The sequence below is a fragment of the Rhipicephalus microplus genome, chromosome 1 (assembly GCF_043290135.1).
Source record: "Rhipicephalus microplus isolate Deutch F79 chromosome 1, USDA_Rmic, whole genome shotgun sequence".
Taxonomy (NCBI): Eukaryota; Metazoa; Arthropoda; class Arachnida; order Ixodida; family Ixodidae; genus Rhipicephalus; species Rhipicephalus microplus.
The window spans coordinates 208129605-208143205 of NC_134700.1; the positions used below are offsets into that span (position 1 = coordinate 208129605).

General features: G+C 47.4%; 1 protein-coding gene across 5 annotated transcripts in view; it reads right to left on the bottom strand.

Moving 5' to 3' along the window:
• LOC142804441 (guanine nucleotide exchange factor DBS-like) overlaps nt 1-13601 on the bottom strand; it is a 314163-nt gene that overhangs the window by 43185 nt on the left and 257377 nt on the right. For all 5 annotated transcript variants that reach the window (XM_075891114.1, XM_075891113.1, XM_075891117.1 and 2 more), the window contains 4 exons: nt 13333-13524; nt 4591-4797; nt 3807-3989; nt 1082-1161 (listed from right to left, as the gene is read on the bottom strand). In XM_075891114.1, coding sequence (XP_075747229.1) covers nt 1082-1161; nt 3807-3989; nt 4591-4797; nt 13333-13524 — 662 coding nt within the window. The remainder of the gene's footprint in view (nt 1-1081; nt 1162-3806; nt 3990-4590; nt 4798-13332; nt 13525-13601) is intronic.

The following is a 13601-nucleotide window of genomic DNA, read 5'->3' on the forward strand; positions in this document are numbered from 1 at the left end:
TTTCCATTCTAGGCCTCTGAAAACCTGCTGTAAGCACGCGGTAAATAGCATTTGGAAGATTGTATCCCCCTGCCTTACACCCTTCCCGATTGGTATTCTATTGCTTTATTTATGAAGCACTATGGTAGCAGTTGATCCTCCGTAGATTTCTTCCAGGGTGTTTATATATGCTTCGTCAACTTCCTAAATCCGCAGTGTCTGCATGACTGCTGATATTTCTTCAAAATTTCCGGAGCTCCCCAATACGGCGTATCTCATATAATATCGTGGCTTTGGATGGTTAAACCCCAACAATATTATATGCAGTCTGTTTTGGTGAAGAAAATTTATGGGAACTTTGAAAAATTCGCATTCGTGACACTGATCTAATCAAGGTCCCAATAACAGATGTTCGTGTAAAAGTTGAATAAATTATGACGGAAGGTCTATTTATAACCCGCATATCACGCACAGACGCACAAGACGATCTGCTGCCTCAGGAATTTCGCAATCCTCGCTGTTCTTGAACGCATTTTCACGCAACTGATAAGCCTGTTACCTTAATACCAATAGCAGAATCTCGTCTGAAAAGAAGATTTCCCTGCCAGGTGCAATGGTGTAATCAGTTTAATGTCTACGCAAAACTTGCGTCTCCAGCGATGTGCGTGTCAGTCGACGCTTCACAACACAGGCGTTTTGTACTACGTGGTGCGCTGCCTGTACTGCCTGGTTTACTTTGGTCTTCAGTGACAATGCACAGCTTCTTTGCCACAAAAAACTGTGCGTGCGTTAAGGTCTTCAGAGAGAAACAATTTCCAGAATTGGTTCATACAAGAGTGTTATGCTAGCGATAAATATCTGCGAAGATACAGGTTCCTTAAGGTCCAAGAAACCGTATCTAATCAGGCGAGGTTTTTTTTTTCATAGTCTACTCAAATCAAAATCAGGTTGCGATCAAACACACCCTCAGTATCACAATGACATAGCTATTGAGCTACCGTTGTGGGCATTATAACACTCCAAAGAAAACAGTACCAAATCGGATCTTGCCTTTTCACAAAAAGATTGAACTTGAGCTCAACAAGCAAATCAAATCATTCACCCTTTTTTGTCCTGGAGTATTTCCAGAGACTGCAGGCCAGAGTCCACTCCCTCATTTTGAGCAAAGCAAACTTCTACGTGCTGCACACAGAGAAAGCATGACCACACATAAAGCATTGCACTTGAAAGGCTACAAATTAATGCTCAAGCATAGTTATCCAACTGCAATCAAGAAGCTTTTTCTTGCACTGAAGCGACAACCATCATGTTAAACTTTTGCACGGTCGAGAATTCATTCATATAGCTGGGCCACTTGACCTGAACATATCAGTAAGAGTAGAGATTAGTCTGAAAGTAGGTGTCCAATTCAAAAGACGCAGGACGCGGTAGGCCCATCATTACAAAGCAACACAATAAAAGCTGGCACGAAAATTGTTAAACGCTGCAAATGTGCATGGTTAATAAGGTTAGTGTTCCTTCACTGAATAACATCTTGCACTGTTAGTCACTGAAAACATGCCTGTTAGCAAACAAACATGCAAAATTGGCATATGCATGGCACAGGAAAAAGTGTTCAAGATGCCTCATGTTGCAAGGACATTCCATTCAGGCACAATGCATCATTGGAAGCAGAAGTGCATACGTTTATGTTTTCTTGCTCAGTGCAGAACATTAGTACGATTGCCATAGATTTTGCAAGTAGCAAAACAAGTAAAGCGGTAGTACTCACCCATAAAAAAAGGCTCTAAAGCAACATAGGACAAATCAACTGTACGATTCCATTTCAAAATCTGTGCAGTATCTTCTTAATACTTCCTTAAATACAATAAAAAAGTTATTATAATGCCATTGAGGAAATGTTCAAACAAAGGTTCAACATTGGTAGAGACAACTTTGCCTCCTGCTTCCAAGGCTGCTTCACCCCTGCCTATCAAAAGGGAAAGGAAGAAATGTGCTGTAAAAGTTTCCGTGCGTTTCAAAAAGGAAGAACCAAACAAAAACAAAATAAGACAAGCAACATGCACAGAGTTTAGTGACGTGTGCCACCACCATCACAATCTTTATTGACTTCAAAAAGCAAGCCCAGTACTTCGAAAGAAACTCGGGGCAGAATCTAGGCACAATATTTTAAAAGCTTACATCCTACACATATGTCGTCATGCATCGATTAGTTACAAATCATACGGTTGTGATATAGAGACTTGATGCAGTGAGCAATGGCCTGATGATGAGATTCAGCATTTCAACAGATGTGTAGAAAAATATCTATATAAAAGTATATTCAAAGGCCTGTTTTGCACAAAATAATGCCTGGATAAAAAGCACTGTCTAGGCTACAAACATCCTATGCTAAAATAAAAATGATCATGCAAAACAAACAATGCAAATAACGGAAATAAAAAATAAAATCACTTCAAAATGCATGTATAACAAACAAAAGTGCAATGCGATGAATGAGAAACTAAAAATTCTCACTACAAAATAGCAACAGCTTCATGCACATACGTCGGCACAGTGCATAACGTAAGATGCAGTACATTGCACTAAAAACAACTAAAGATCGTGGACGCTTCACCATATGCTCAACCACAAAGCACAGATTATCTACCTGAAAGCTCTATTCCTGCCCCCATTTGGCTCGCAAGCAGAAAATATATGCGATACAAAAGAACATTTCACAACTCTATCCAAACTCTAAATACAGCCAATGGCCAATAAGACTGTTACTGCTGATATCTTCATGTATATGAGAAGTCATTCGACAGGTATAATTGTGGCAGTAAAAAATCAGCCAACAGCAGCTTGCCTGTGTTTTCACAACGATCAAAATAGAACACAGTAGTTTTATTCTATCTGTAGAATGTGGCCATCATGGTGCGTTAAAATGTGGTGTGAGGTTTCTCATTGCTTCATGTCACCTTCTCCTCAGCCTGCCCTTGCGAGACAATAGGTGGTGCTTATTTTTACTGTGGTGAGGCTGCACTGCTAATGCTACGCGTGGGTATTATTAGAGACAAAAATAAAACAAATAGTACCATGATTACGTTGTTGTACCTGTGCAAGTGAAGCAACAGCATTCGTGACGGCACTGAGACAAATTGCACATTTTTTCTCTCCGTAATGCTTTCGTTTTCAAAGTGCGACAGCTGCAATTTCAATGCCATAGCATCAAGAAATCGGCAATATTCTGCATGCCAAGGCACCTCAAAAAGGAGTCTGAACTATCTTTTGACATTGAAAACCATGTTCAAATACCCATAAGACGATAGGACCGTGCTTAGGAGACTCCGACAGAGACAAGACACGGTCCTGTCGCATCCTCTCTTCCGCGTCTCTGAAGCGAATTCCCATTGTCATCGTGCTGAGCCAACTAGGCCAATTGAGGGCGCGGAATTCAATTAAGAGATTCGTTCTTACGCTATCCCGTCTACAATGTTCTTCAGGGACGCAGACTGATCTTACTGTCCCGTACGACGTTTGTACTATCACCTACGCATAGACAAATTAATGAAGGCATATTTTTCTCCCCTAGCATTGCCAGTAACCTGGACATGGGACAAAAATACCGACACATTCAAAACGCTCTGCACTCGAAACCATTGTACATCTTCAACCTTAAGTGTCATACATACACACGAAAGTGACTTAGTAGTAACCAGCTGATGGCAAATTGCGATAAAAGTAAATCTACTGCGCTATTTGTACAAAGCCGAGGACGTTACAGATCACAGCGAAGAAACCAACATCGACGACAAAGCTAGCCGCGCCTAGTGAGAGCGGAGCACCTTCGGAGCTGCCTTTTTGGAAGGATAGAGGCGCGCTTCAGCATCGTAAGCCAGTGAATCTTGAACTGCGGAAGGCTCTGGGGCAACGGCTTGCACAGGCCTGACCTGTCGGGTGACCAACTTGCGAAGACTCGCCTGCTTGTTCTCGCACATCAGCTTAACGTCGTCCACCCTTTTCAAGACCTGTAAGATTTGCAATGAAATCTCGTTTCAATTATGTATCGACCTTAGTCTGTATTATATAAAGTTCAATAACAGGCCCTTGTAAAATGAACAGGAAATTGAAAAGGCTGAAATTCCAGCCACACTTTGAGGCAGAGCGTGCGCGCGCACACTAAGCCAACACTCCTACAGTCACAATATCACTATTAGCAAAATGGTTCTCATGTGATATGCTCATGATTACATCTAACACAGTGCAGCACTATGCTTAAAAGGTAGAACATAACTATTATTCAATAGAAAGGACTATAAGCACAATAATTACTAAGGTCATTACTAATTACTGTATTTACTATTGTCCTTCTGAATCTGAACAGGGTGCAGCTGCAGTCTCATAACTTTTGAATAACTGACTAAGCGGATGCCTCATTTTTCACAAAATGAGATAATGAAGGGGTGCATTTTAACATGGAGTGAAATTGATGTTTAAGAACATTCATCCTTGGTTACTTATATTTTTCTTGAGAGCTGCCTGAAGTCGCATTAGGTGAACCGCAACCAATAAGCTTTCACTCGCTTAGATGCACGTGCGGAGGACATAAACAGTGGTAAAGACGCGTACCTGCTGCAGGAGTGGCTTCGAGTCACTGTTGATGAAGTCCTTGAAGAAGCGGTGAAACTCGCGTGGATCACCCAGCTTGAACTCACTAGAACTGTTGAGGAACGTGTCCAGGTCTTGAAGAGCCGAGCGAGCAAACTCCGGCGACGAGCAGCGTTCAATATCCAATGTGGCCAGGAGCTCCACACCTTGACTGCACCATTTATTCGCCTGCACATACCAGCAGAGTTGTTATGCACTGAAATGTCTGCGTGGCGTTCACATAAGCGCGTGATATAGTGAGCAATATGAGCTCGAACACGTGAGCGCGTGGCAAATAGCCCCAAAATTGAGATAACGTGATACGTGGATAGCGTTGCCGAAACTGGAGGGGAAAAGAGGGGCGCTGTTCTATAGTTTGTTGGCACTCTTTTTTTCGCTAGCGTTTGAGGGCGAACGGCAGATAATGGCGTGGAATCTGCCACTGGCGATAACATCACGAAGAAAAATTCACGAAAAAAGTCTTAGCATTGCCGCAAAGGCGAAGCAACGAACCCGGTGGCAACAAATTGAAAGACCTTGTGAAGAATGGCAAGCAGATCGAAACGTGCCCCACGTTTTAGGGGCGAAGATCCTTAAAGCGGCCCCCGTTCATCCCTCGTCGTAGTGCGTAACCAGTCTTACGTTTTTACCTGCAAGGTGGTGCCGGTGGGAGATTTCTCCTGTGCGTTGTTGAACAATAAAAAAAATGGCAGCATATCCACGGAGTGAATGATGGAGAGTGGGTTGAAGCATCCATCCGTTCATTCGTTCTTGCTTCCGTCCGTCCATGCGTCCGTCTGTGTGACCGACCGTACGTCCATCCACCCGTCCGTGCGTGCTTCTGTTCGTGCGTCCCTACGTCCATCTGTGCGTCCGTCCCTGCGTTTGTCCATGCATCCGCCCCTGCATCCGTCCATGCGTTCATGCGTCTATGCAGCCATCCGCGCGTCCATCCATGCATCTGTGTGTGTCCGTTCGTCCATCTATTCAACACTCCAAATACCACCATCTCGCATCTTTTCATTATATATTCCTCATATAGAAGCACCGCCATCCAACCAACATTCCAAGGACTAAACGAGAGGTGGCACACGCACACTTTCTTACGGCTTGCGCTTCAGGTCCACTTCCCACCTTTAACCACCTCGAGTTCATGGTATATTCTAGTTCACTGTATTTATGGCACTGCGGCTTAACGCTCGCTAAACCTTTCTAAAACCAAGGAGGTTATGCCAAGCGAGTATAATGTAGCAACTCTTGTCAGATAGTGCTCAAAGTACATGCCAATGGAGTGTTGAGTAGATGTACGAATGGACACACAGACAGATGCATGGACGGACACACGGATGGCTACATGGACGGATGGACGCAGGGGCAGATGCATGGACGAACGCAGGGACCGACGCACGCACGGCCGGGCAGATTGACGGGCGGAAGCAAGAACGAATGGACGGACGGATGCTCCGCCCCACTCTCCATCATTCACCCCGTGGATATGCTGCCATTTTTTCACGCTCAGATGGCGCACGAAACGTACAAACGCGAATAAGCGTCTCAGTTGTTACTTCGCTGTGCCTGAAAAGCACGCTCTTTTAGCAAACGAAGACTGTGGAATGAGTGCGGTGACCTTAGCGCACCCGGTAACTGCAACAGAATCGTTCCAGTGAAAGCCCAAGGCGTACGATTGTTCCCACCGCGAGATAAGCGAGCGCACGCGTTAGTGTCGCCTCTCCACGCGGCAAAGTACGCGTGGGAGATGAGAGCGCGCGCCGCCGCATCGTGACGATCTGGCGACACTAGGAAGCGGTCATGTAGGCTCCCTAGGCGACGCCCGCTCATTGCGATATCTCGCTTGCATTTCTGAAAACACGATAGTTCCTTCCGAGATGGCCAACGGCAAGGATAAATGGTAGATATAGATATCTTCACATTTAAACGTTGAAGGAGGTGCTCCTTCGTGGCTCAGTGGCTGACTCCTCGCACTCACAGGTCCGAGGTCGGACTTTCGACTCCGCGCGTCGGAGTCTTCTTCTGGATCATATTTCTTGCGTTTTTATATATATTGATGCGTATACATATGCGGTGAATGACGACGACGCCGGCGGGGGCAAAATCCAGCCGGGAGTGTGCATATAATCGTGATCGCAATAAAACAAAGAGAGTGGAAGACGAGTATCAAAATGCGCAGCCAACATCACGTATATATAATACAGACATGGCATCCCGGCAGCCTGCGTCACAGCTGTAATCTCAGCCACTACATAGCCTGGTGGGTTATTGGGGGTGCCTGTGCGTGTTATCTGAGTTAATGGGGAGCTTTAGAATAGCGCACCGCGAGCCCTTGCGGTGTGGTCGCTGCCACTGCGCATGCGTCGTAACGCGAGTCGGCGTTCGCGTTCGCGGACCGCACGCAAAAAATCCGAAATTGCGTGTGGTAATGGCGGCCCGCACGTGGCCCGCAAGCGCTGGTTTCGAAAATATACGGGTGCACATGGTGATGGCGGCCCGCATGTGGCCCACAAGCGCTTGTTTCGAGGCTACGGTGTCGCTGCGATCATGCGTTGCGGTTCGCAGCAGGGCAAACGCTATTCTAAAACTCGACATGGCGCCCGCTACGCCCGCAACGCCCGCCGCGCTTGCAAACGGTATACTAAAACTCCCTAATGTCACCGCTGGCAACCACTAAAGCGCTATAGGCCGCCATTTTGCAGCAACGATACCGAAGCAGGGGTGCCAACAGCTACCAGGAGGGTGCCGCCCTTTTGACTTCGCTTCCGAGGACGGCCGCTGCGAATCGGCCGATGTAGGGTGCAAGGCTATTCGCCACGTACTCGCGCGTTCACACTCGAATTGCTCACGATAGCAGATTAACAGTGCGAAAAACCGTTGAGCCGGTTGGTATACATGTTTCTCTCGACAAAAAAAACAGTGCAAGAAAGATCCACTATGATGGATGTTATATGGACACTCGAGGCGCATTTCCGAGATACACTGCTGTATCTCCGAAATGTTCGCCTTAGGATCAGTTTCCTCGTGGCAGTGTATTCATAAGTGCAGTTGAGCCCATCAGGGGGACAGGACAAAACGTACACGCTTGCAATGATTCTGATACGGTAGCAATACACATGCAGATTAAGCCTTCTTTTCGTGCTGTAAAAATGTATGTTCTGCAAAAGAGAACTCTGGGATCGAGATTACCGAAATGGGCTACCTGCACCTAACGTAGTTTTATGCCACCTCCAGAATCATAGGTAATGCACGCTATCTGCACCTCACCTTGTTTTACACTGTCTTCGTGATTGGCTCGGCTTTGGCAAAGCAATGGCGTCGTGTGATGACGTCATAATTCAACTCCACGTAATATGGCGTGACGTCACACGGTGCCACGTGATCTCATAAATTCATAATGGGATGCCATCTCAGATCAACAACATTTTCAACTTAATCATGACGCCGTTGATGTCACGTTACGTGGTGAGGATGTTTTGCATCACTCGTATTAATGCCGACTACACGGGACGCCGATGGTCAGTTATCGCTTTTGATAAGGCATAAGCCTTTAAAAGCGACAGAGATTGCTGTGACCGACCAGTGCGCGCATGCTTCAGGCACTTGGGGTTCGTGCAGCTGCGCGACAGCAAGTGCCACTTATAGGAAGACATCTGGGCACAAGAACCTAGAAAAATCAGAAGAGGCTGACAATTTTGAAACGCGAAAAGTCAAACGCAATATTTCTGTTCACTAAAGGAATTGTGCTTTCAAATGTCCGCAATCGTTACAGCGAGGGCGCATAAGCAGCGTTCGTTTCCCTTCGAATAATAACGCAGTAGACGAAGGCAGTCACTTGTGCACTTGAAGTGGTACTGCAATGATATAATACATCTAATTACGTTCAGCTTTGGCTGTCTAGCCGCTATGACATGCAATTCGCGGCGTTGAGTCGTTGTGCGCAGTGACCAGCGCTCCACGGGACGGCTTTAAGCTCTCCCATAGTAGAGTACCCTGTACTGTGAATTTTTACCCACTTTTTCAACCCCCCCCCCCCACCGGTGTGTGAGGCATAAGGGACAGCTTTCAGCTCTCCCATAGTAGAGTACCAAGTACTCCAAGTCATTAACCACTTTTTCTAAACACGCCCCTTGACGTGTCCGATCATAGCCTAAGGCGTCTATGGGCATGTTTGTAGGGTACCATAGAAGCTAAAAGCCCTTCTGTGACTCAATACTACTTTCCCGGCGCTTGAATTTCTATCTTGAATAAACACCGTGCAAGGAGAACGATGAGCTGATGTACGCAGTCCAAAGCAAGATGTAGCTAGGAGTCAGTTCAAAATGCCAGCCTTGAAGGGGCACTTGCCAGGTCTGATAATTCTGAGCTGGCAAGCACAATGCGTTCCTGAAGCATTCACGATCACGCCTGCCAAAATTTGCAATGCTACACACCTCGGAAATGGGCCGAATTTCAAGATGCGCGCTGCTCTCCCTTCCTCTCGCGGAACCGCGCCCAGAGATTGAGGGAATGATGTACACGTAGGAATTGCTCCACGTACACGGCAGTGCTGTCGTGTTGTTCCTCTACGTAGACGACTGCGCTCTAACGTTGCGAACAGCAGCACGTGATATGGCGAAAATTTATACCACGAAATGTATTTTGTTGCTTGAATAGATAATAGAGCTTGAGATAAGTAATGAAACACAAAAAAGGAAATGCGCGCGTATTTTCAATTTTTCCCCTTTGAATTCCAACGAGAGGCGGGGCTAATCAACCCCTGGGCTCATGTACCTGCGTTTCGCGTGCGTTCGTTTCCCCCCCAAGAAGGTTTCTTGGTCTGCGCGGTTAGCGCATCAAGCAGACGCCTGTCCTAGAAAATAAAAAAATGCCGCCATATCCACGAAGTGAATGATGATGAGTGGGCGAAGCTCCGGAGGTAAACCTGGTAAACCATGAATCCTCCGTACATTTTGCCCACTCGATTTTATTGCAACGCTCCCCCTAGCGTACGTCGCCGCACTATATCGAACGATGACACGCGCCATATGTGGCATCATTCCTATTTTATAACACCTCGCATCTTTCATAATCAACTACACGTACCGCCGTCTAGTTTATAACATCTTGCATCTTTTGGACGGACGGACGGACGGACGGATGGACGGACGGATGGATGGATGGATGGATATGGCTGTACCCTTTAGATCGGGCGGTGGCTAGCGTAATACTTAGAACTGAACGAGAGGTGGCTACATACAGGGGACGCACAGCCCACGCCTTAAGGAGCTTCGCTCCTAATAAATGATCCTGCGCATTCGAGCACTTATTATGATCACCTATCCTACCTCGGCTAAGCCAGCATTTTCAAATCATTCCGAAAACACAGTCCGTAGACCACCAAAAAAAAACGATGGTCAACAAAACAACTCTGCTCGCGTGCTCGGGGGTTGGGCTTGTTCGGGCACGTCATGCGCAAGTAACCTCTCGGTCGGATGCCAGAGAGAGTAGGACAGAGATTTGGCTTGCGAAGGCTACGTGGGGCGAGTGGCAAGGGTTTCAAGCTCGATCGATATGTGGGGTTTAACGTCCCAAAACCACCATATGATTATGAGAGACGCCTTAGTGGAGGGCTACGGAAATTTCGACCACCTGGGGTTCTTTAACGTGCACCCAAATCTGAGTACACGGGCCTACAACATTTCCGCCTAAGTGTTTCGAGCTCGCCTCGACGCATATTCCTTTCCCGCCGCTTCAAAAAAAAAAGTTTTCTCAGTTCGTACTGAAATCAAATGAAAAAAGAATTTGTGACAATGCTCTTCATCGGACCTACAACTTCCATGGTTTAACTAAAATTTGTTATGGGCCCTAGCGAGTGGCCATTTAACTGATACCAAGAGCAAATGACAAGTGTACCAACAAAATGACACTAACCTTTCTGTCGAGATTACACAGACGCTGAACCTAAAAATGCCCTAAACAGTGCCCTTGAAGTACGCATTGCATTTTCACGAGCTGACATGAACGCCGTGCTTCGCTGCGTGATGCGCAGCTACACAATTCAGCACTGGACTAAACCGGAACGGCGACACCGGCGACTTCACAAATGGGATCCGGATATGAGGTTCCGCATGCCCCCTAAATTAAAGCGGCACATCGCAAGTACGATCCACCGCATTCGTCTTGGTGTGGCGTACACAAGACGCTACGGACATATCTTCGGCCCCAGTGACACAGGTCCTAATTGTGAACACTGTGATGTGCCAGAAACACTTGAACACATATTTTGTGACTGCCCAGCATACGCACGTAAACGACAAACACCAATTTCTTCTACTGAACGATTTCGTGGTAGGTCAATAACTGATGAGATCGTGTTGGGTCCTTGGCCTGACACCAACAGTGCAACTGTGGTCATGAGAGCAGTTATAGCCTTTTTGGAAGCAACTGGACTATATGCGCGGCTATGACATTTTTCTAAGCTGTAAAGGATTCTATGTACTCACATCTCTATCTCACCATCGTCATCTATTACTCTTTCTTCTTTCCCCTCCCCCAGTGTAGAGTAGCAGGCTAGAGCAGGCTATCGCTCAGGCCGACCTATCTGCCTTTCTGTAAATAAAGCTGCCTCTCTCTACAATACCGCTTTGCTTCTTATGACGGGGCAAAAAAATTACAAAAAGTACATCTACGGCATGGAGTGCGCCAGAATAAACCTTTCCAGCCAATAATTTAGCCTCTATTGCAGCAAGAAGGTTGCCGGAAGACAATGAAAAAGAAGAAGTGCTTCCACAGGAATTCGTGGCTGTGTATATAGTTGTGTTCCTCATAAGGGACATCGTTAACACACAGTTCCAACATGTCATTGTCATAGCTCGCATGTTACAATGACGTCTGACTCAGTGCTGCGTAGACGTCAATTAACTGTCACTATCAATCCTTCTTTAATGCACCACTTCAATGTACGATTTTGTTTTTTTGAAGTACACATTCATAGGATTGGGGGTCTGACAGCATACCATCTCTGCTGCCAGTCGTTGCGGCTCGGGTCCGGTAGGTCTCGTCATGGGTAGCTGACCCCCGCCGCCACCGGACCCGTATAGCCCATCTTGCTGGGAGGAAGGCGCTCTCTTCGGGAGGTATTTACACAGCTTTATTCTACATTACTTAAAAGCGAGTGTTTCTCGCCTAATGACGAACATCTAGACGAAGATGTCGTCAAACATCGTGACGATCCCGCCGAGTCGAAAGCTCTACATCGAGAAGGCATCAGCATCAAAAACACTGCATCAAAAAGCACTGTCTCGAACAGCACTGCAGCGAAAAAGCACACGAAGCAGCCCGCGAGGGCTGATTTTAAACATTCCCGTTACTCCATATTCTCGGAAGAGGGAAAGGGCACCAAATTACACTGTCCAATCACAGATCACACACAACCGGCGAGGGTTACGAGCATGCACGGACCACGTGAACGTCCAATATTGAGGCGATTGACACTGCTCGTTCAGTTATCTGGGTGATTCGCGGCTGCCGTCGCTAACCCTTCCAAGGAAGATGTCGCCCCCCCGTAAACACTTGTCCTTTCGCGGGGACTCGCTCTCTGGATTTCGTGCACTCGCTCGCTGGATTCCGCGCCGACCGGTTGTGCCCTCGCGATCTCCGACGTCAGCGTAGCTATGGCCGACTGGGCTCGCCCTACGTCATCTCCTGACGTCGACGAACTCCGACGACAGTGTAGCTCTGACCGACTAGACTTGCTCTACGCCACCCCCTGACGCCGACAAGAGCTCTCGCAAATGTTGCCCCGTCCTCGGACTCCTGTGACCGTGTTTCCGTCTTTCCTATCTCTCCTATCCCCCCGATATGTCGTCGCTCTCTGGCTTACCTCCTCATGCCTCTTTCTCTCTCTCTACACCTTTGTTCATATCTTTTTAATCCCTCCTCACCCCCATCCCTTGTGAGCTAGTGTTGAGGTGTCGCTCGCTGAAGCAGACAGTTACGGGGCTCACTTTTCTCTTCTTTTCTCTCTTAGAACCACTTTCTGTGATTTCGTGCCGACCGGTTGTGCCCCCGGTGATCTCCGACGACAGCGCAGCTCTGGCCGACTGGGCTCGCTCTACGCCGTCTCCTGACGCCGACAAGAGCTCTCGCCGAGTGGTGCCCCGTCCTCAGACTCCTGCGACCGTGTACATTTTTCCTATCTTCACCTTACTTTCGTCTCTAGCTGGCCCTGCGCCTCGCTCTCTCCTTCCTCTCTCTCTATCTCTTTACCTTTTAATCCTATCCATTTAATCCCTCCTTACCCCCACCCCTCGTGAGCAACTGTTGAGGTGTCCTTCACCTGAGAGACAGTTACTGACTTCACTCTTTTCTTTTCATTTAAAATCACTCCCCCTTCCCCTTTCGCGAAACGGCCTACGCCGTCGTGGTGGCACGATGCATCGCTTGTACAATACATGGCGGACTGAGAATGCCCGGGCTGGAGCGGCTTTCGGCAAGCAAGGAGCCCCTCAGTGACTCACTCGTTCGCAGTATCCGAAATCTGCTCCCCTTTTCGGCCCCAGCGCCGTACCTAACAACATGAAGGAGGTGAAGCCCGTGCAGGTCTGGCAATTTGTGCAAATCATGCCATAATGTCATGGTGCCTTCTCCCACAAGAGTGACAAAGTACATAATGTGATTATATGTACTTTCTATGCGATACTATTTAGAGCAGAGACCCACGCCGAAACGTACCTTGTCTATGCGTTCCTGGAGGTCTCGATAGCGATGCAACACATCCATACGCTGCCGGAGCTTCTCCTGAAAGTCCCCGCACATGCGCTCCAGCTCCACGCACTTAGGCTCGATTGAATCAACGGCATAGTGGCCACCCATGATGAGCTCGCGGCCAGTCTGCCTCAGCTGCTCCGCTTTTTCAAGGTCCTCCTGCATCAGCGATTCGTTAATGACAATGCGTACAGATGTATACGCCTGACAGCAAAAGTTTACGGGATGTCGGCTTC